The following is a 23,621-nucleotide window of genomic DNA, read 5'->3' as shown; positions in this document are numbered from 1 at the left end:
TCTTTTGGGGGGAACTGAAACTTAATTCCCAGAAAAAGAATCCGCTGCATACTTTATGGTTTATTCGGTTATTCTGTATTTGTCGATATTTCAGCCATTTTAAAGGAATTTACGGATATACCATTAGTCTAAGCTTTAGCTATTCAAGATAAATAGTAGTTATGGAAAATACCTTTAGTTTTGTTAATTTCGGATCATTTAAAAATAAATGCCAGATAATATCGAACAAATTCCATTTATCATCCAGTATATTCTGTTGTTTACTTCCTGCAAACAAATGGATTTAGTTTTTTTTTTTATAATTTTCCTGTTTAATCTACTGGACATGTATATATTTAATTGTATATTGTATCTTGCGTACAAATAGTACAGTTACAAAAGTCCAAATATGTTGCATCCTTTTTAGTCATTAAATACGTTTCATACTCTTTTTTTTATCAAATCACCTATTTTCAAAATATTTTAACATTAAAATATACATAGCAACATATATATTTTTCTTAAATAAATATTAAATATTATTTTGAACGCAGTATTTTATATTTTACCATCTGATTCTGTGTATAATCCTTGTCGGCTTCATATTTGATAAGAAATAGGATCATCTTGGTGCAATCTATGGCAAAAAGTGTCGACAAAAATGCTTGGTTTTCTGTTTGTTTTTATTGTATAAGGTAGTAGTTAGGTAGTAGCATATAAATTTATATAACGTACGATATACATAGTATGTAAAAAAGACATAGCTAGCTTAAATACTTTCACTTGATGCGAATCGATCTGCTTGACCACCTTCTAAACCAGACCTTCCCGATCGCTTTTGTTCTTGTTCAATTTTAATAGATCTCTCTTTTTTGGACTCAGGGGAAGGTCTGCTCTAATCTCAATGCAGTGTGGTGTGTGCGAGTGTGTGTGTGTGACGTATGGGTGTGTGAGTGAGTGGGTGGATGAGTGAGGGGTTTTCAAAAATCACCCTAGAAACCTGCAACTCCACCGCGTTTGCGATAATCGGAATTGGCATAGATGGCCGTGGCATTCCGCGAAATGGCCGTGACAATCGATCCCTTGAGCCGGGAAATGGACTTCAATTTGTGGCCCCTCTTGGCCAGCAGCTCCAGCAGCGCCTCCGGAAAGCCACCCTCCTCGTACTCAAGGACATCGGGCAGCAGTTGGTGGTAGAACCGCGGCGCATCGATGGCCTTGCGCAGATCCTCGCCGAACCACAGCACATTGGCGGCCACCTCGACGATGGCCGGAATGATCTTGCTGCCTCCGGCCGCTCCGATGACCAGTCGCATATTCCCCGCACTGTCCGCCAGCAAAATCGGCGACTGCGAGGACATCGCCCGCTTGTGCACCTCGATCTTATTGGCCGTCGACTGCGGCAGTCCGAAGAAGTTGTTCTCCACCGCAAAGTCGTTCATTCCGTTGTTCAGCACAATGCCCGTGCGTTCGCCAATGAGTCCGGAGCCAAAACTGAAAGGGTATAGAAGAAATATAAATATAAGGTATAGAAAAAATGTAACATTAAATGGAGGTAGGATTTTCCTCATATAAAAAATATAATTTATTTTAACGAAATTATCAAAAAAGTCTTTTTCTTTTCATCCTTTTTTTTTTCTAATCATTTTATAAAAATTCTACCCTCAAATATAAATACTTATAAGGGTTAGAAAAAACGTAACATTAAAGGGAACTAGGATTTTCCTCGTTTAAAAAATAAAATTTAGACATTCAATTTATTCTAACAAAATTATCCCAAAGTCTATGCCTTTTCATCGATTTTTTTCTATTCATTTCATTTAAATCCTACCCTCACTCACTTATTTTTCAAAGTTTCAAAATCACTCATACGCACTGTTGGCTTTTAATCAAAAATTTGTTTTAATCTAGGTGGCGTAGATTTCAACAAAACATTCCTTGTTTTTTTAACAATTATTCCAATAAACTTAATAGGCTGACAAGAATATATATGGGTGAAACGATTTTTAAAATTCTAACTGGAATACGTGTCGTATGAGTAATTTGTACAAGACAATTTTTTAGTTTCCGAATACATTCCACCCTTATGTCCATAAATTTAAATATTTTGATCTTCTATAGTTCGACTCACTATGAATTAATGGAGCTCGTCACGGCGACGGCATCTCCGTTGGGGGCCAAAACAACCAGGTTCGAGGTGCCATCGGGATCGTCGTTGGAGGCAACGCTGGCGCCGTACGCCTCGGCATCTTTGAGGACGTGGGAGTCGTTGATCTTGGCCCTGTTCTGGTCACCGAAGTCGGGGCTATTCAGCCGGCTGACCAGCTCCCGGGTGTCGATGAAGTGTATGTCGCCCAGTTCCGGACGCTGGGCAAAGGCGAACTTGAGGGCCTCCGCAAAGCGATGGATGGTCCGGGCCCTCAGCTCCTCGGTGGAAAGATCCTGTTGCGTGAAATTGAAGCCCTGCAGGATGCTCAGGGCGTGAGCCACCACCGAACCGGAACTGACCGGTGGCATCACATACAGGGTGTCGCCGGCGAGGTCCATGGTGATCGAGTTGACCACATCGGCCTGGTAGGACTCCAGGTCGTCGGGCACAATAATACTGCCCATGTCCTTCAGATCGTCCGCCAGCAACTTGGCCAGCGTTCCATTGTACAGGTCCATGGGTCCGTTCTCGGCCAGCAGCTTGTATGTCTTGCACAGATTCTTCGGCGGCTTGACCACCGTTCCGGCGGCATGTGGCTTACCCGTCTGGGCATTCCTATAAATCCTGTAGAGCGAGATCACAGATTTAAATAGAACCTTTATTGGTCAAAAGTTAAGCTTTGAAGTCACTCTAAAGCACGTTGAAAGTGATTTCAAATCTCTAGATCAAAGTTCGTTGTGAACTCTGCCGCTGCGCTGTCAACGCTCACACACGCTGTAGACTAGTGTTTACTCACTGATACTGCTCGTGCTCCTTGATCTCCTTCCAGGCGGCATGCAGGGCCCGCTCCATATGCTGCGACACATGGTAACCCTTCTCGCAGAGCTCCAGCGACGGAGCCACCAGTTCCGCCCACGGAAGTTTGCCGAACTTCTCGTGGGCCACATGATAGCCCATCGCCTCGCCGGGCACTGCGATGCTCAGGGGTCCCTTGTAGGACTTCTCCGGCTGCTGGGCGAACATGTCCTCGGTGGCCTCGTACGGCGCCACCTCGCGGGCATCGATGGCGGTGGCATGCCGCTCGGCCCGGTTGTAGACGTTCATCAGGTGGCCGCCGCCGAGGCCCATGCTCTGCAGGGTCAGCAGTCCGTTGCAGAGGAGAGCGGCGATCGCTGCGTCCACCGCGCTGCCGTTCTTCTGCAGGATTCCGCTGTGGGGAGGAGTTCAAGGTTGAGTGTAAGTGCTTGAAAACTGAGGATGATAGTCGGAATTCCTTACAGAAATTCCACTTTAAGAACGGGGTAATTTTAGTTCTCTAATTTTCTGACTGTAGTTTTTATGATAGGTACTTAAATTCCATTGGCTTCCTAACTGGTGACCCAAAACTGTACTTCTAAACCCTGTTACTAAATCTATTCTTATTTTAGGTAGGTTAAAAAAGTTTAAATGGAAAATGTATTACTTATTTTTTGTTAAAGTCAAATCCTCACAGACATTCCACTTTCATTCTCTTATTTTTTATGTTAGCACTTTATTTATGGTTACCCCAAAATTTTACTCGTTTTATGTTTAAGGTTCTTGTTTAATTCCTTAATATTCTGACTGAAATTATTTAAGTTGAAATCGGATTTTTGTGGCCATTTTTAAGATAGGTACTTAAATTCCATTGTCTTCCTAATTGGTGACCCAAAACTGTACTTTTAAAAGCTATTACTTCAGCAATCCCTATTTTTGATAGGTTAAAAAGTTTTTATAACAAAATTGTAAACAAAGTTTGTTTAAAGCCCAATAAGATTAGGTGGGATAACCTTTATAAAGTGTGTTTGGTGACCCCGATTTCAAAAAAATTTTAAAAATATGCATAAATATAATACAGGAGACCTACCTTCCGATCTTGCTGCACTCGAGGTTGTCGGAACTCACGGCTCCGTTCTGGTAGACACCCAGTATCGACTCGTACTGCTCGCTGGTATCGATCCTGATCTGATCCTCCAGCCAGGCGGGTGGTTCCGCTGTGGTCGCCGCCGTGGAGGCGGCCACATTGGGCGCTCCTCCGTCCTCCGCTGGAGTGCTTGCCGTGCTGGAGACGCCCAGATTCAGGTTGCCAATGCTCTCCGTTTCCTCGTCCTGTTGCTGCTCATCTGTTAAATGAAATGTTTTAAGTGTGGGGCTGGGATTGCTATCTGTTGTTGTTGTTGCTGTTGGTGGTTGTTGTGTTGTACTTGTTGTTGCTGTTGTTGTTGTGCTGGTGGTGCTAATTGTTGTTGAAGTTGCAGATGGTGCTATTGTTGTTGCTGTTGCCGGTGGTAAAGGTGGTGCTGAGCTACTTGCAATTTCTGTTGCTGTTGCAACGGCGAGTGCAATTTCAGTTGCTGTTGCTGCTGTTGTTTTAATGGTTGCCTCTGTGGTTGTTGTTGTTGTTGTTGTTGTCGTCGTTGTTGTTGTTGTGCTGTTTCTATTCGGTGTCGATTTTGGCCAGTCTTCGTTGTTGTTGTTGTTGTTGTTGTTGTTGTTGTTTAGTGAGTTAGGGTGTAAAGTTTTTGGTTGGGGTTTTGTTCATGTGAATACTTTTTGGTGCCACAATAGAAGAAATTATTTTGAACTAGATTAAATGCCAGGTGCTTGGTTAAGATGGATCGAAGTAAGCATGCAGAGAATAAGCAATTTTTCTATATATTTCTAGGGTTCTAGTATGTAACTAAATTCGGTTCGAAGGTCCCAAAGTCTGTCTGTTGTTTGGTATACATTCATACGATACATCTACACATATACAATCAATATCTTTTTACTCAACGAGTTTTACTTATTTTCATTTTTGTATTAGTTTGCAGTGGGTGAGTGAATTGTTATCTGGATGTGGTTGGCCATTTTCCTCGCCCGATTTCCCAAACTTACCACTGAAACACAGGCTAATGATCACGTAGCTGATCAGGGCAATGCCAATGAAGCAGATCAGCACGATGGTTAGCTTCTTCATCCAGGCCAAAACCTTGACACGCCTGCGAAATAAATTATGAAGAAATTAATAATTGCTTTAAGATCTCTTATAAAGGTGCTAAAAAGTATGCTACAAAATATTTTTAGATGAAAAATACAACGTTTACGTTTTTATTGCATACTTTTAGACACCCTTTTTAAATGATTACAAAGAAGGTCCTTGTAAATTTACTAGGAGGATGGTCTTTTGAATGCGATTTCCATGTAAACAAACAACAAAGTCCCCAAGGACACTTGTAACGTTAATGTTATTGCTAATGCCCCCTTTTTATGCTCACATCTGTTCGCGTCGCGCCTCCTCGGCGGCGGCAGTGTCCTGCATGAGCTCGCCCCCGTTCTTCTCCTCATCGGAGTCCAATCCGCCGGCGGACTTCAGTGGTATCTTGTTCATGGCATCCTCGTTGCTGTGGTGCACCATTTTGTGGGCATCCGCTGCGGCTCCCGCTCCCGTTCCCGCTGATCCCGGTGTGATTGTGATGGAGGAGCTGCTGTTTTTTGGGCGACAAAAGGCAAGAGACAACAGAAGCAACAGTTAATATCCTGGGCGCTCGGAAATGTGCAACAGTTTTCGCCAGCAGGCTTCAGCACCAACTGAAACTGAAAATGAAAGCGCTCGAAGCACCGACAATCTCAAGCGATTCTCAGTCATCGACAAACAGCAACGACAACTACAGTGGAGCCTACATAAGCTCATACACAAATAAACAAATTTTTTCAAAGCCTAGTTTTAATAAAAATGTTTTGTTTTAAATGTTAAATTTCTATATCAAAAATCTCTAAAGAACCTCCAAAATATTAAAAGAAACATAATTAAAAGAATATGATTTCTTGTTTTTTCTTATACTTTAAATAAGAAATCAAAAAAAAAATCCCAGAAATTGTAAGCTTTTAAAACATTAGAATCTTAGAAGTTTATAATTCCTACTTAATTGATGGCTTAGAAATGTTTACTTAAATCTTTATAAATTTTAAAAATTATGGTTTTATATAAAACTCCGATTTATGTATAAGATCACCAAATAACTACTACAAATTCTTTACATTTATAATATTTATAATATCCCCAGTTTCTATTAGGCAGGTTCCACTGTTTCAACTCAAACAACAACTATATCGCTGTCGTCATCGCCAACTTTGATGGCAGGATGTGGTTTGTGTGCTCGGCTACCCGACACCACCCACCGCCCCCTTGTTCCTTGGGTGGGCGTGTCCCGTGCAAAAATGGGTCAGACAAGCGCCGACAGCGACGCCGGCAGAGGCAGCGGCAGAGGCAGAGGCAGAGGAGGTGGGAAATGCATTTTCCTCAATCGAGCGAGTGGATTTCCTTTTGTTGTTTCGACCATAACCATAATTGAATGTTGTGATTGTGATTGTAAGCTCGCGTGGTTCTCGGGATTTAGTGGGCGGAAATGGGTGGTGATGGTGGTGTTGGCCAGACGGGGGTTAAAGTCATTGCTCGCGGGAATTGGGTTAATTGCTGGCAGCGCAAAAAAAAAAGGGCAGAATAAAAAAGTATACAAAAAAACATCGGACAGAGCAGCACCTTTTGCACTCCGGTCCTGACCTGGGTTACATTTCTAATTGTTGACGTCGCCACTCGCACTTGCACATTACACACACCCAGCCCCCTTAACCCCCGAAAGCCCCCTCGCTCACTGATGACGACACTTGCTTCAGAGGGAAAGCCCCTCGTAAAACAGGGTGCTCAAATGCAGGCACTATGTTAATCAATCTTGTTTACAACTCGAACCTTTTAAGTGCTACAATTTAACTACTGGGTAATATAACCAGCAGTTAACCTGAGCTTATCTTAAGGTTTTGTATAAATTAATATAAAAATTGGTTATTGCAATATGAAGAAAAAATATTTAAAACAAATTTATATATTTTTTTATTTAACTGAAATTTTGACCCTTTATTTGGTGGGCATTTTTTTAATGTTTCCCATTTTTTCCCCCTGGTTAATAATACTTTGCTGTTGCCCATTTTGCGCGGACTGGCCAGCCAGGCATTCGCGCTATTTTTGGGTCAACTGCATTTAATTTCGGTTCGTTCTCGTTAAATGGTCGGTGGGCCGAAAGAACAAACCACAATTATGAGGCATTCGGATTGCAATTGGGGTTTACGATCCACTTGTTCCTCGCTGCGCCCACGAAAAATGGCACATGGAACCTAAAATAGAGTTGCGATGCCATGACGATAGCAAATTAAGTACCCGCAAATATTTCCTGCTTTCTGCCTCACTTTTATTGATTGCCATTTCGCGGGAACCGAACCGAACGACAGGTGGCGTGTTGGTAGTGGCCATTGGCCCAGGATAATTACTCAATTGGCAACCAAGTTGAGTAAACAGTTCGTGGAAAATGTTGGAAAAACTCTGACATTTCTGTTTAGGAATTTTTTTACCCTATATATATTACATTCTATTCTATTAAGATCCCAATATTTATTTATTCAATAAAATCTATTAATTTCCCCCTTTCTTTAATTAAATTTCCAGCAACTTCTTTTGGTTTTGGCGCATGCGCAGCGCCTTCGAGCCAAATTAGCCGGCATCCAACTAATTTTGAAATCGCAATTGGAATTGGCTGTCGTTATTCGCACGTGTAAAGACTGATAGATGAGCCATAATTTCGAAAAGCCGAAATGAAATTGGAAAATTTATGGCCATTGGATAGTTTTGTGGGGTGGGCCGATCCCCAAATATGGGAAGTGACCGACAAGCTATATCGATAATAAGTACACCCATGCCCAAATACCGCAGTACATATGTTTTAAATATGTGAGTACACACTATATTAATTACCCATTATATTTACAAACCAGAGGAATGCTAAGATTATTGCCTGGCTTTCATCTTTAGCCGACTTCTTATCGAGGGAGGGAAATTCCAAGGCATCGGAACAGGAAAAAATAAGAGATATGTATTTTTATAAAACAGATTTATAAGAAAAATAGAGTTTCGTATTTCCCAATTAATCTCTTGATATTTCCAGTACGATTCCACAAAAAACACTTGATTATTGTTTGCATTTCGAGGGGGCAAGGGCATTTAGCCCATAGATCATGGTTGATCGGGCATATCCAAGCCCAATCGAGTGGCGACACCAATCCAATTTGCATTTCGGATGCCAAACGAATCGTTTCGGTGGTCAATTAAATCAACAATTTGACCAAACAAATACAATTAAAATGCACGAAGACCGGCGCAAATAAATCAAAACTCGCCGAGGGCCAATATATATGTACGTGCGTATATATTTAGTGGGCATAATTTAACGCCGTTTGACGAACGCCTTAGCGACACACTAAAGTTTTTTATTCAAACTACAGTGCATTAAAAATCTTAATGTCCGCCGGCTGCCCGAAAAGGCGAAACATTTATGTTTTTTGCACCCGTCGACCCCAAACTGACCCCATTCCCGGCTTTACGAGGAGTATTTTTACTCTGCTTTGTTCAGATCTTCTCAAAAAACGTCTTTCGAAATCGAATGCGTGGTGAAATTATGAAAATATTTTAATGATTGTTTGCTTTAATGCTTGGATGCTCGAAGTAAGTTTCCTAAATCTGGAACAACAATAAACTTCTAAAAAATAGTAGAAAAAATAATTTTTATCAACTCTTTTCATTTCTAAGAAATTATATAAAAATATGTTGGATGACTAAATTTGATCAAGTCTTCAAGATAATAGTTTTTAAATATTATTTAATTTGTGGCCCTTTCTAAAGTTTACTTTCAAGTACTATATCACTAAATGACAGGTTAAAATAGTACAGAGGCTCGCCAGTAGTTTTCGTTATGTCATGGTAGGTACATTATTTTATTTTTCGCTTTCCTAACCCTTTCGGCACAAAGATGATCAATTCAGTCGGTTGAATGGCAATTTTCACAGTCCTCCGCCGCAAAACCGCGACGAGATAATGGCAAGGAGGCAGGGAAAGGAAACTGAACTTCCCATAGAACAAGTGTCTAGAACAAAGATCCGTCATTGTGGGACTACCCAGTCCTCACTCCTCCGATTTTGACACATTTCGCATTTTTCCAATCCCAATTGGTGACAGTGCAAATTGATCTCGCCCAAAGTTCAGGGACGCTGGGGCTGCCAGCAGATAGCAGATAGCAGATAAGTAGCGCAGTCTAAATGCGGGTGCACATATACCATATATCGCATAGTGTATAAATACATATAATGTGTATATATGTTCATATGGGTGTTATAGATAGACACCCAGATCCAGATATTAGCTGGCATGGCCTTTTCTTCTGTCGCTTCTCTCTTTTTCGTTGATTAAGTTGTCAGCAATCAGCGAGAGGCTCCGAAACGAAACGAGACGACGGCGTTTAGCGTCGATTACTGTTAGACTAAGTGGCCCGATCCCAGATCTGTTGAGCTAACAATTGAGCGGTCTCTTGGGAATTAGCTTGATAAAAAACAAACCAAAAACAAACCAAATCAAATCAAAAAGCCAGCCAAACAAACACCGCACTTGGGGGGTGAGGGAAGTTCATGTGGGTTCGGGATCATAAAAAGATAACCCCCAGCACAAAGGGAATCTGAACTCTACCCCTTTACACTTGTGTTTTTTTTTTGAGCCCATTATCTTTATTATATTCGCTGATCCCCAAAGTTAAGGTCAGGTCTTTGAAACCCAATAAACAGATTAGGGCTCTTTAGATTGCCAAAAATAGACTCGACTCTTACGAAATGTCAAACTAATCCCTATAAAATAAAATATAGAATTACGCGTACGATTCGTCAGAAATATAATATTTTTACAGCTGCTCCTTAGAAACTAACAATTTGAGAATACAAAGTTCAATCCAACTGAAAGCGATAAAAATCCAGCAGAAATACCACTTCCAATTCTTTTCCATTGGGATTCCCATATCTTGCTATTTCCTCCGCCATTCCGTATGTAACTTCCGGTTTGTCAGAAGTATGCAAAATATAACCTTTTTTTTAGTTCTTTATTGATAAACATAAGGGGTTTTTTTTTACATATCCGACAATTGATTGACAGCATGAAGCATTTGTAGTAGCATAGGAAATTATATGTCATTGTGAAATAAATCAAAACTATTTTTCCTAACTCATAAATAATTTTCAAAATTTTCCCATTAACGATAAGTAATATATGGGGAATTTAAGCAACTTCTTCTTCCATAAAATACTTAATTTTTCATGCCATCCCACAATTGAGTTATGGATTCCAAAACTTTTGGCCATTCGGGAATTTCACAAAGTATCACCCCTTCCCAAAAGTCTAGATATAAACTCCAATGACCTTCGGCAAAACAACAACTAGAGTGCATCGCTATCTCAACAAGTGTTTGCTTTCCTTTTTGTTTGAATTTGAAATAATATTATTATAATTTTTTTGGCGCATTTGGCGGCTTTTTCGGCGTCTGGCATTTATTTGGTTTTCATTCTTTGGCCGACGCCTTTGTTTCGCTGCCTCTCGGTTATTTATAAATATAATAATTGCAAAATGAAACGGAAAGGCAAAGACATGCTGTGTTTTTGGCCCTAGACTTGGACTTGGACTTGTTGCTGCCAACGTATTTTTTATATATACATGTATATATTTTTTTAGATTTTTTTCTGTTCTCTGTGGTGGACAGTTTTTTCAGGTGGGCGAACCTGGTGAATGCCGGCCCAGCATTAAACAAAAAAAAATCAAAAAAAGAGAGAAACATGCAACAGAAATAAAACACATTTTGATTTTACGATCCTGATACGCACACGCACCACAACAACAAAATGGAATAAAAAATTATGTTTTTGTCACCTTTTTTTTTTTTTTGATTTAAATCGTGTGAGTTTTTTGAAAACGCGCGCGTTTTTTTGCAGTTCACTAAAAAATCGCGGAGCTCAATACGGATTCTTCGCGTGGGATCTACGCAAAAGATATATCGCTGCTATATATAAATGTGTAGGAATTCTATAATTTTCAATTATATTTTTAACTTCTTTTTTTAAGCAATTTTTTAGTCGCGTGTCGCGTCTGCGACGTCGTCTGCGTCTGTTGGTCAACTGAATTAAGAACGGCCGCTAACGATGACGATGACGCCGGCGCTGCGGCAGCGCTTTGCGGCGACGTCGGCAGAGCGGGTGCTGACGGTCTAGCTAGTTGAATTTTAAAAATATTTCACTTTCAACACTGTACTAGAACTAATTGAAAACTAATATAAAACAAGCCAACAAAATTCGTTCAAAAAGGGAATACTCACTCTTATTTTTAAAGATAAAGTCAAAAAGCTGTCACGTCCGACACCCTGGAAAAATAGTAATCTTATCTTATATAATCCCTTCCCATAATAAATTAAAGTGTACAAAAAAATATTAAAAAAAATATTTATATTTAATAAAAACAAAAATGGAGACCTTGCGAAATGATTTTAAAGTTTCTTTAAAAATTACTCATACGACACGTGGTCGAACAAAATTGTTCTCCCATTTCTAACTTGTAATTGTTTTGAAACAGGGAGTGTAAGCAAATATGTGGTTGATGTCTAGGCCACCAAAATTAAAATAACTTTTTAACTTTAAAAATTTATTTTTTAGGGTAGAGCCTTAACAATATTATTATTATTATTATTATTATTATTTTTACACTGACGAAAACATTTTCACCTAGCTTCTTTTTCGGACACTTGTGGCATCTCTGACTGCGACTGCTTTTCGTCTAGCCGAGTGGGCAGCGGAATTGCGTCGCTGCCGCAGCGCAGCTGCTGTTGCTCTTATTGTTTTTTTGTTGTTACTATATTTCACATTTTTTTTGTTGCTCCGCGGTGCAGTGCAAATTGTTGCTGGCGGTGCGGAAATCACAAAAAATTAGACGACCCCGATGGACACACAGCTCCCGTGATTGCCATCATTCTGGATGCTAGTTTTGCGAGTTCTGGTTGGTCTTGTAGTTTTGTTTTATTTTCTATTTTTTTTCAGTGGTGCCCGGGGGGCGTGGCCAGCTCCCACCCGCCGGCGGGCCATTAAGAGCAATTTGTTGACAGTGACACACAAAAATGGACACACAAAGCGACGCGAGGCGACAAAACAGGCTCAACCAAACAAACAAACCGAAACCAAGCCAAACGAACAGAAAAAAATCACACAGAAAAACTAAAACAGCAATGATAACAAGGAGGGAAAATCGGAAAATGTGAGACAATTCAGTGACATCATCAAATCACTTTAATTGCAATCGCCCCGAAGGTTGGGGAAATGAGTGGGGACAAAGGATATTGGTATTGGATGGGAATATTATATTTATGTTCTTGGCAACTTTGATTTATTTCTTATCATCGAGAATGAAAAAGTGCCTCCAACTGTTGCTCCTTAATTCTTCTACAGAAAGTATCTTCGGATGTCTGCATCTGAAACTGATGGAATTTTAAACGTTCTACGTTTAAACAGGTGAAGTAAACTAATACAGGTACAGCTGCGGTGGAAAATTTAGATCTGGACTGGAATATTTTTAATATTTAGTAGGTTAGATTTAGTAATTTTACAGAATTTACAAGAAAACCCTTAAACAAAATCCATTAAAAAGATTTTTAGTTCCAAATATTTCTACAACAATAAGTAAAAGTTTGCGATAAAAAATATAAATATAAATAAATATATATTTATCTATTTCTTTTTTTATAGTTTACCAAAGCTATTGACTTGACCGCGTCTGTTGCTCGCTGGAGTGGTCATCGTTTGGCCATCGTCTCGACACATCCGCTGGGCATTGGGCATTGGTCATGTGTGCTTCATGAGGCTTTTCATTTTTTATTTCCATTTTCCATGCACTTTTCTGATGCGTGTGTCTTTGTGGGGGCACGCAGATTTCCGCTGCAGCTTGACATTTGCAGTTGTCTGTCGGTGATAAGAGCTCCGCAGCGGACAAAAGGCAACGCCAAGCGCCAAACGGCAAACGGCAAAGGAGGATGAGGATGATGATCATGGAAGCATGTCAATTGCACAAAGATACAGATACAGAGATACATGTCTCTATGCCAGCTTACTATATTTATTTTTACATGCGCGATGTCGTGCTGCTAAAGCGTGCAATTTGCCACAGCAGCTATACTATACGCCATATATTCTATACTATATGGACACTATATAGTGGCTGGATCCAGAGACAAATCAAAGGCACCAGACGACCAGCGACAAACGAAAAAGAGCGCACGGAAAAAATGAAAATGTGTGTCAACAAATTGCACAAATTATCAGCAGTTGAGCGCAGTTTGGGTATACTTGAAAGAACATTAATCTATTCGTAAGGCTAAAAGTTCGAATTGAGGGATATAAAGAAGGGTTTTTACAAGACAATAGTCTATCTATATTAAATCAAGGAATTCCATTTATTTATTTTAATAATATTTTAAATAATAACAACTATTAAGTGGGGCTCCACTGTACTTGAACAGCACGCTTGTGGGCGGAGTGGGCGGCATCGGCATCGCATCGATCCACATGACAATGGGCTAATTACAGGGAATCCATCACGAGGAATCATCCCACTAGTTAAAAAAAAAATCAAACTCAACACTTGACCCTGCTTCGTCTGCCCTTTTTGGTTTGTTTTGTTTTTATTTTTCCCATTCCACTCAATGTCGATTTGTATACTAAATCTCAGCTACTGTAAACACAAGCCACAAACATGCGTAGGATTTGAATATTTAAAATTGAACATTAGCTGGAAATTTAAATATGCAGACAGGGAGCGAACATTTAAAGAACAAAGTATATAAAAAACTATAATTTGATAATATTAAAATGTCTACACAAGAAAAATAAAATAAAAAGAATTTTAAATAAAAGTGCTTTAATGTTTAATTTAAAGAACTAAATAAAAAATGACTTAAAACAATTGTATGACTTCCAAAAAAATTTAGCCTGCATTGAACACTTGTCTCTTGTAGACTATAGTGTTTAAAATCAAATAGACAATCCCCAGTTAATGAAAAATAGCCCCGTTTGGAATGCAGGAGTTTCCTCATATATGACATACATACTTATATGCAACTACGATCCCCGGCAAAGCTGCCCATCAATGGTCACAGAGCCCAACCCAAATTAAATAAATGGTTTTTTCTCGATGCTTTTTTTTAGGTGCGAATGCAGAGGAAAAATATACAGATACATCCATCACTTGCAATTTGAATTTTTTATTTTTGGTGCGTTGGCTGTTGGCGACGCCGACGCGATGACGTCACAGATTTGTTTAACCAGCTAACCTTGGCCCGATCTACCCTCTCACTCGCACTAATCGAGATTTATATTCTGTGCATTTTCACTGTTTACACTCGAAAAAATATTTAAAATATTTGTGATTAAAAGTTGTGATTAAAATCCTTCATAATATTAATGATGTCTTTATTTATTAATATTAATACGAACTAAAAAGGTCATTGAAGATTAATAAAATTAGGGAAGTTTCTATTTAAACTCGAAATTAACTTTTTTACCAATCCAATAAATTGTATTTATAACGAAAAATACTTAAGAATATGAAAAAAAAATCCAAAGCAAGATAATATTAAGATAATGCATTTAAGAAACTTATTAATAGCAAACAATATTTTTGAGTGCAGATTTGAACTTGTCACTTGTCAGTTCTTCGATTTGTGAATTGAGCAACAACTTGATCGGCACTTCCCATTAATCCCCCGCCATCTCGAAAAAGGAAAATTGGAGATGGAGATGGAGGCACTTGGCAGGCTCATTAAATAGTCGTGGAAATCTTCGCCTCGGCTACCCTTTGTTTTTGTTTTCTTTCTTGGGGTTTTTGGTTTGTTTTTGAAGTGCTCCACATTCTGTTGCGCTTTCATGTGGCATGCCACGCCCCCCGCCCCCGCATCATCCTGAAGAACTATTTTCGGTTCGTCTGACACACACCGATGGGCAGGAAAAGCGGAAAAAAATGGGAAATGAGCGGGGTGAGTAATTGTTTACATTGCGCTTCTTGTGAGCTACTTTACGGCCCAGCATGTGACCCCGCCCCCTAGGTTTTCCTCCCATTTTCCGCCTTCCCCTCTTCAGGCAACAAAAAAATTTTATTTGTTGGTTTTTTCGCGCCCTGCATTTCCCCTTTTTTTTTGATGGATTGTTTTGCGGTCCACTGAGATACACGAAACTTTAAGTTTAAACTAACAGCAACAAAAATATCCAAAGGAAACCGAAACACAATATTCCATATACACAGGGGAAAAAAAGGATGGCCAGAAGCCACACATATTTGGATGGCATGTAAAAGTAAACAATATCAAAAAGATTTGTTCTTTGATTACCTTGAATTCTCTTAAACGTTTTGGAGATATCTGTATGTAAACATTTCCTCTGGGCAACCTTTGAAAATGTACCAAAATATCTAAATCTTTGTTTACACTACTCGTACTTAGTTTGTGGAAAATGTATTTCAGTGAAAACAAAAATGGGAATCTTAAAGTCATTAAAAAAAAAAAAAGTTTAAGATAAAATTATTCAATATCATTATTAAGTATATTTCTTTTAGTTATGCAAAATATACAATCTATAGTAACACAAATATTTCATTTAATTCTTCTGAAAATTGTTTAAGTATAAATAAAGTATAATTTCTCATTTAAAAAAGTATAAATAAAAGTATAATAAAATATAAAAATATTGCCAAATTTAAATCACATTGATCTTTTTTGATATTTCCAATTTTTTTTTATAAATTTATTTTACGAATTTTCAAAAACAAAATTTTTGAAACCCTTTCCCCTACTTAAGTTGAACCCAGGTGAACTTACGATTGCAGTGTCGAGAGATTTGTGGCCGAGGCTCCTACGCCGCATGCCGTGGAATGCATTTTGCAACTTTCGCCGATTTTATTGTGCTCTTTATGGGATTAGCACCTCCTCTCTAGATTTTCGATGCCGCCAGCTGGCGATTTGAATCGTTTATGCCAATGCACGCACAGTAAAAAATTCACAAAAAAAAGAGGAATTTTGAATAATAAAAACGACACGGTTTGATTTCCTTAGATGTATTTAATAGGTGTTTAGGTTGGATTTTTAATTTTGATGTTGCTGGTTTGTTCTTGGTGTTGCTGGTTGCAAGTTGCTAGTTGCAGGTTGCAAGTTGCTAGTTGTCGCGTCTTTGGCAGCGACAATTTTGGATGGCGGCGGCGTTCGCGACGTTCAGTTTCCGACTGAATACCTACTTTCCGCCGGAGATGCCGTCCGGAGATTCTGCGGCGGCGACGCCGGCAGAGGCAGCGGCAGCGGCAGAGCCCGGCCCCATTTCCCATTAACATTACCATTACCATTACCATTCCATGCCACCTCATAGCTATAGCCTATAGCCCCATCTATATATACAGATCCGAATCCAAATCCACCCACGTGGGCCGGCCAATTGTTGTTGCCGCTAGCATAAACATTCGAGCATCCACATACAGTGCGCGACGGGCAAATAAGGAATTCGAAAAAATCAAGGGGATATGATTTAATATGGGTCCACAAAGAATACAGTTGAAACTTAATCATAATATATATTTATACCCTTGCAGAGGGTACTATAATTTCAGTCAAAAGTTTGCGACGCAGTGAAGAAGACGTTTCCGACCGCCAAGTTACAGCAAAAAAACAAAAAGGAAAAATTGATATTTTTGTCAAAAACCAAAATTGCGAATTTTCCACAAACAAATATTTCGTTTTTTCGCCGAAACAACGGAAATATTGATCCAAATTTGGATTGTTATACCTTTCTGAACTCGTTATTAAATTTAAAATCGATTGGCATTTAAACCTGGATATTTTATTTTTTTGACATTTTTCGCAAAAAATCATGATGTACCCCCTTACAAAAAAAAATGAAAATTTGCAAAAATTTTATTTTAACAAGATTACCCGGAAAGTGTCATGGATTTATTTATTATTTTGTTATCTGTTCAAAACAGTTTGTATTTTTGGTGTAGGGCCATTTTTGGCTAAGTTATAGCAAAAATTCAAAAAGGAAAATTTGCTATTTTTGACAAAAACCGAAATGCGAATTTCCAAAAAAAAACCAAACAGATTACTTACAATGCGCTTTACCATCAGTACGCATTTATTTCCTACGAAAAGTAATTTATAGTTCTAAACAAATTCTTTCGCATTTGCTTTACGTTTCCGAGCTGCACTGTCCAAACAAGATAAATAACCGAAAAGGAAATGACTGCCGTTGTAGGTGAGCAATGCATGTCATTGTTTTATTTTACCATAATTAAACGACTCGAAAGATCAAAAACAAAAAAGCAACAGAAGACCCACGCGACGTATACGCAATGTGTCTATAGCCATTGATAAAGTTTTTTCAAAGAAAGCCAAGGAAGGCAGAGCTAAGGATTGCAAACGATATAAACCGAATAACTAATCCACGATTTTTAATTAATTTCAGGCGGATAGTTCTAAGGATTGCAAACGTTATAAACTCGATAAAAAGAATCCATAACTAATCTATAATAATATTTAATCCATTTCAAGCGGATAGTTCTCTTGATTCCACGAACAACATGTGTTGTTAGTTTGCGGGAATCTCTGTGGTGGCAGGAATCCCATGAATCACGGCCGTATAAAATATATCCCCATTAATGTTCCAGTCTTCCGAGATGGATATATAGTCCGAGTCATAGATTATGCGGACCGACAAGATACAATGGCGAAAAGTAGAGTTTATGGGCTGTGGCAACAAGTAGCGTAGATGGAATTCCCATTATTAAAGGGTGGATAATATTATTATAATATTTTATTGTTATATTGTAAGTATAAGCAACTCATTCCAATCTAAAATCATAAAATCATTACATTGATCCTTGGAAACACATCCCCATGTCTTATTTTTTCATCTACTCCTCTGACTAAACCTATAAACAATCCGCCACTTGTTTGTTTACAATCCCCATTCGAGAAGAGGAAAATCCCAAAATCGAAGAACGAAAGCTGAAAATGGAAAATTGAAAAGAGAATTGGAAGCGCTATGTGAGATATTCCATCTGGCCGTGTAATAAAGATCGGCGGGTGGCGGGGTTTACCACAAGAAAAGGAAAAAAAGGAAAATAAACTGTGGATGAAAAGGGGGAGTATCTTAAATACAAAAATAATATTACAAGGGAGGGGGAATAGCTGGCAAAATGAGGCACTTATGTACTTAGAGCGATGTGAGATGTGAAGTCGAGAACTCGGGAACTTGGGAACTCGCAGAAACAGAAACAGACCCACTCGACCACTTGACATTGATGGGTGAGGATTTTCAGGAGATCCCACAGAGCATTCGGCCCGACTCGAGTGGTGTCACTTGGCCACACAGTCGCAATCACTCCCGCCCCCCGGAAAACAGCTCGTAAAAATCCGGAATAAACCAAGAAGTGACATCAGCCCTGTGAAATTCTTGCTCGTTTCATGTTCGAATTTCGTTGGCCAACAAAAAAATTCCCGAACGAAATTTGGCCAATACCAAAATTGTCTCTCAATTAAGCTTCAATTGGCACAACCAAGCCAAAAGCAAAAGAAGGGCAAGTCAATTAATGAGGTGAATTCTGAATGGTCTTCAACAATATATATAAATATATAAATAAGTAAAAATATTTCAAATACAAATTTTAGAAACTAAAAAATTAGATGATTTATACTACAAAAAAATATATTAAAATTATTTAATATTAGGTACAATATAGCAGGTAAATATTTTAAATTTTCCTTTTAACGTTTTCAAGTCAACTCCATAATCAAGCGACCTTTTGAGCTCGGCAAGGGCAGCCGGTGAAACTGAGTGAGGTATCAATTAAAATTGGAGTCGCGTGGCGATTAGCGCCATTATCCGATATCCGCAATCGCAGTGGGCGCGGTACAAGTTTCCGGTATTGTCCCACATTCCCGCCCCTTTTTTCTCCTATTTAACACGCAGCGAAAAACAGGGGTACGTAATAAGGGTAAATAATATTTTAGCTCCTTGATTCGTATCTTGCTTATGAGGTTTGATTCTTAAACATTTGGTTTTTATCGGATCTATATTTATATTTCTTGAATAACAAATGTTATAATATTTTTTTTCAGTGCCCGCTGAGGTCACGCCACCCATGGATTCGGCGTTCGTTGGCCTGCTTTGTTGTCTTTGCCGCTGGTCTATTTATTGTTGTACAGTTTTCTGGGCCATAAACATTGGACTCTGCAAGCAGAACAATAAATAAGAACATAGAAAATAGGAAACTACAGAGGGAGAACAGCGATTTCTTATAATATTTTTAAATATTATAATGGCTGTGAAATCCTTGATTTTTTCTTTAACTTTCAATAAAGGCAAGGAAAAAAGGAATTCTATATCAAACTAGGGAAATGTTTTAGTACTTTAGCTATTTTTCTCTGTGTATTCCGATATAAACTCAATTCAGGTACGGATATACGGGTGGTTCCACATCCGGGCGATCCACTGGCCTCACTTGCAACGTCTGCCAGAGACTCCTCTTGTTTGCCACCCCTTTTCCCAGCTTCCCGCGGCTCTTCTGCAGATCACTGTAGGCGGGCGGCGGGGGATTTGGATTTGAATTGGGATTGGGATTCCGGGCGAAAACGCCTCGAGTTCGGCGTAGAATCCGACGGCCGGGCATCCGGACCGGAGTCAGCCAGCGCAGCTGCTCCAGACGACGCTTGTGACGCTGCCGGAGCGTCCGGGAGGCGCAGTACGGACGCACGGTGATGTAGAAGAATATCTCGATCACCGAGAAAATGCTAAAGCCCATGAAGAGACCCAGAAGGCCGCCAGTGTTCGCTGAAAGATAGGGGAATATAAGTAAATTAAATAAATATATTCATAAAATAAATAAATATATAGTAATTAAAAAGAAGAAAATTAAAAATAAGAACTATTGTATAAACTCATTTGTATTATAAATTATTCATTTATAAGTAGGATATTATGATTTTTTAAACTCTAAGAATTTCCATTTTTTAAATATTAAAACTCGTATTGTAGAAAAAACTTACCCAAAAATTGGATAAGAAGTGTTTAAGTAAATATATTCATAAAATAAATGTATAATGGTAATTAAAAGGAAGAAAATCAAACAAGTTTAGTAAAAATTCATTTGTATGATAAATGATTCATTTATAACAAGAACATTGTTAGGTATTTATGAAAATAGCTGCAGAAAATTTTTTTCGAAACTCAAACAATCTTTGGTATTTCTTCCTTTATTCCCATTTTCTTATCATTAAATATTAAAAACTCTTATTATAGCAAAAACTCACACAAAAACTCGGTAAAGCCAAACATTTCGGACTTGGTGGTGCTGCGGAATATGTTGGTCATGTAGTAGAAGTGCAGGATGGAGATCTCGCTGGCGTTGCTATATGGTCCGTGGAAGATATAGTCGGGCAAGTTCTCGCCGGCCTGAAAGCGCGGATCCGAGACGATCGAGGCCGTCGAGAGGGTTGCCTTGTAGGTGAGCTCGAAGCAGCCCGGCCAGCAGCTTTCGCAGGACAGGTTCGTCATCGAGGACTCGATCTCCGTCTGCACCCGATCGGTGCACTGGTTGTCGTTGGGTCCGCACACCCTGGCCAGCGGATCGATCCGCGGCAGGTAGTACAGCACACAGCTGCACTCGCGGAGCAGCAGCTTGGCCTCGCACTCCAGCTCACAGTTCTTGCGCGAGTACGTCCGGTAGTAGGCCAAATCGTTCTCGTCCGAGAACAGACAGCGACGCACCGACTTCTTGATGGTCCGTATCGTGGGCAGGGCATCCTCGTAGACCGGCTCGATGGGAATCCGAGCCTCTCGTCCGGCTGTCACCACGAATCCGTAGTTGCTCACCTTCGGCAGCTCGGCCGGATTGTGGACGAGGACCTTTTTAATGGTTAGAAACGCACATAAACATTATTTTTTTTATTTTTTTATATTTGATAAACGTTTCTAAAATAACAAAAATATTTTCGAAATTTTAGAAAATGACTTATATTTCCAAAAAAAATATTAGTAATTTGGCCGAAACAATATTGATTCAAATATGGATTGTCATACCTTTCTGAACTCGTTATTAAATTTCGAATAGATTGGCATTTAAGCCTGGACATTTTATTTTTTTGCCATTTTTCATGATGTACCCCCTTATTTTAACAATATCATCCGGAAAGTGTCTTGGATTTATTTATTATTTTGTTACCTGTTCAAAACAGTATGTATTTTTGGTGTAGGACCATTTTTGGCCAAGTTACAGCAAAAATACATAAAGGAAAAATTGCTATTTTTGTCAAAAACCGAAATTGCGAATTTTCCAAAAAAAAATATTTGGTTTTTTCGCTGAAACAAAGGAAATATTGATCCAAATTTGGATTGTCATACCTTTCTGAACTCGTTATTAAATTTAAAATCGATTGGCACTTAAATCTAGACATTTTATTTTTTTGACATTTTTCGCAAAAAATCATGATGTACCCCCTTACAAAAAAAAATGAAAATTTGCAAAAATTTTATTTTAACAAGACCACCCGGAAAGTGTCATGGATTTATTTGCTATTTTGTTATCTGTTCAAAACAGTATGTATTTTTGGTGTAGGACCATTTTTGGCCAAGTTACAGCAAAAATACATAAAGGAAAAATTGCTATTTTTGTCAAAAACCGAAATTGCGAATTTTCCAAAAAAAAATGTTTCGTTTTTTCGCTGAAACAAAGGAAATACTGATCCAAATTTGGATTGTCATACCTTTCCGAACTCGTTATTAAATTTAAAATTTGGCATTTAAATCTAGACATTTTATTTTTTTGACATTTTTCGCAAAAAATCATGATGTATCCCCTTACAAAAAAAATGAAAATTTGCAAAAATTTTATTTTAACAAGACCACCCGGAAAGTGTCATGGATTTATTTGCTATTTTGTTATCTGTTCAAAACAGTATGTATTGTTGGTGTAGGACCATTTTTGGCCAAGTTACAGCAAAAAAACAAACAGAAAAAATTAAAATTTTTACCAAAAACCAAGATTCCAATTATTAACAAAAAAATAATTCGCTTTTTTATCATAACAATGGAAATATTGATCCAAATTTGGATTGTCATACATTTCTGAACTCGTTATTAAATTTAAAATCGATTGGCATTAAAACCTGGACATTTATAAAAATATTGAAAATTTGCACAAATTTTATTTTAACAAGAAAAATCAGAAAAATAAATATGTTTAAACATTTAAAACATAAACATTTAAAAATATGAAACAATTAACCCAATTTAAATACTGACGGCTTATAATACCTATAATATAAAAGTAATAACTAACAGTCTCACCTTGAAGCCCACACTCATGGACTTGGTGCAGTAGTACTCCGCAATGGAGGCGTTCAGCACGACGGTCAGGCCCATCCGGATGCCAGTGCCGCCCGAGGTGCGCGGGTAGTAGAACTCGGGCAGCTTGCGGGCATAGCCCTTCTCCGGCGTCCAGTCGATGGGCTCGTAGCGGGAATTCGGCTGTGCCGGCTCCCACCTCACGTCGTCGCTATAGTTCCGAATGAGATACGATGGGTCAAGGGCATTGAAGTTGCAGCACAGCCCGTCGTCCGTGAGGATGGAGTTGAAGAGCAGCGAGCACTCCTCCTCGCGCGAACCAAAGCTGCAGTAGAGCAGCATCTTCTCGCACGGCTGGGCCACCTCGACGAGGATCGCCTTGAAGTACTTCCAGGTGCCGATGTACGAGATAGTGGTGTCCCCGCCCTGGTCGCACAGGCCCATCAGCAGGGAGAAGTTCGTGCTGGTGCGGGAAATGCGATCCACCTGGCTGAGCAGCGCCTGGTTGAGATTGCAGATGGTGATGGCCGGAAAGGGCATGTTGCTGGTCAGCTTTTGCTTGGCGCTGGTCGAAATGATGATCGGCGAGGCGCTCCACTTGACGTAGACGTTGGAGATGAAGAACCCGGAGAGGATCACCACCAGGACAAAGGCAATGCCGAAGAAGACCCTGAAAATAGGTATATTTTATTTAAATAATTTTAAATAATTTTTAAACAATTAACCAACCTTTCCGGAATGGTGATGCTCTCCTCGGCTATGTACTTTAACCCATGCAGCGTGCTGTTCTTGAGGTAGTAAACCACACTCCTCTTGATCGCCGCACAGCTGCAGATGGTTTGCTCATCGTCCTCCGAATCCTGGGAATCCCTCCGCCACATCGAGGAGCCACTGTGACGCCGCCTGCTGTCCGTCAACCGCCTCATGATGCACTGTATCCCGAAGTTTGCGGATCGCCAGTATTTATAGAGGTCACAACTCCATTTGCACTTGCACATTTCCATTGCGGTCATCAGGCGTAATCATATTGACCCAAGGCAAACAAGGTCGTCCATTTGCTGTGATAACTGCCAAATTGATTTTGGCCCCCTTTTTGCAATCCGCAAATGTCGAAAATCAGGCATAGATAAAGTTTACACTTGAAAGTAAACAAGGATGCACGCACGCTATTCACTAACAGAAATTGCATTTTTAAATTTAAATTCTGGAAATAAATATG

The 23,621-nt window shown here is 39.2% G+C and overlaps 2 protein-coding genes across 7 annotated transcripts; both read right to left on the bottom strand.

Annotated features, from left to right (window-relative positions):
* Positions 1-45: 45 nt before the first annotated feature.
* LOC108068047 (scoloptoxin SSD14) lies at positions 46-16,282 on the bottom strand. 6 transcript variants are annotated; one of them, XM_017157419.3, is made up of 8 exons: positions 15,895-16,282; positions 5,404-5,613; positions 5,024-5,127; positions 4,351-4,608; positions 4,014-4,269; positions 2,925-3,338; positions 2,111-2,752; positions 46-1,473 (listed from the first exon to the last, which is right to left on the bottom strand). In XM_017157419.3, exons 1-8 carry the CDS (start codon positions 15,951-15,953, stop codon positions 972-974), a joined length of 2,445 nt encoding a protein of 814 aa, XP_017012908.2. In that variant the 5' UTR covers positions 15,954-16,282; the 3' UTR covers positions 46-971. The 6 variants fall into 6 exon arrangements, with proteins under 6 accessions (XP_017012908.2, XP_017012906.2, XP_017012911.2 ...); XM_017157417.3 differs by having other exon boundaries at positions 4,014-4,608; XM_017157422.3 differs by lacking the exon at positions 4,351-4,608.
* A 2,861-nt stretch (positions 16,283-19,143) lies between these two features.
* Positions 19,144-23,535, bottom strand: ppk28 (pickpocket 28). The gene is made up of 4 exons (XM_017157364.3): positions 23,132-23,535; positions 22,406-23,072; positions 20,371-20,965; positions 19,144-19,891 (listed from the first exon to the last, which is right to left on the bottom strand). The coding sequence occupies exons 1-4, from the start codon at positions 23,413-23,415 to the stop codon at positions 19,506-19,508; spliced, it is 1,932 nt and encodes a 643-aa protein (XP_017012853.2). The 5' UTR covers positions 23,416-23,535; the 3' UTR covers positions 19,144-19,505.
* Between the last annotated feature and the right edge of the window lie 86 nt (positions 23,536-23,621).

This window comes from Drosophila takahashii, chromosome X, assembly GCF_030179915.1.
Source record: "Drosophila takahashii strain IR98-3 E-12201 chromosome X, DtakHiC1v2, whole genome shotgun sequence".
NCBI lineage: Eukaryota > Metazoa > Arthropoda > Insecta > Diptera > Drosophilidae > Drosophila > Drosophila takahashii.
The sequence above is the reverse complement of the archived record's forward strand: the minus strand, read 5'-3'. Positions and strand labels throughout refer to the sequence as shown.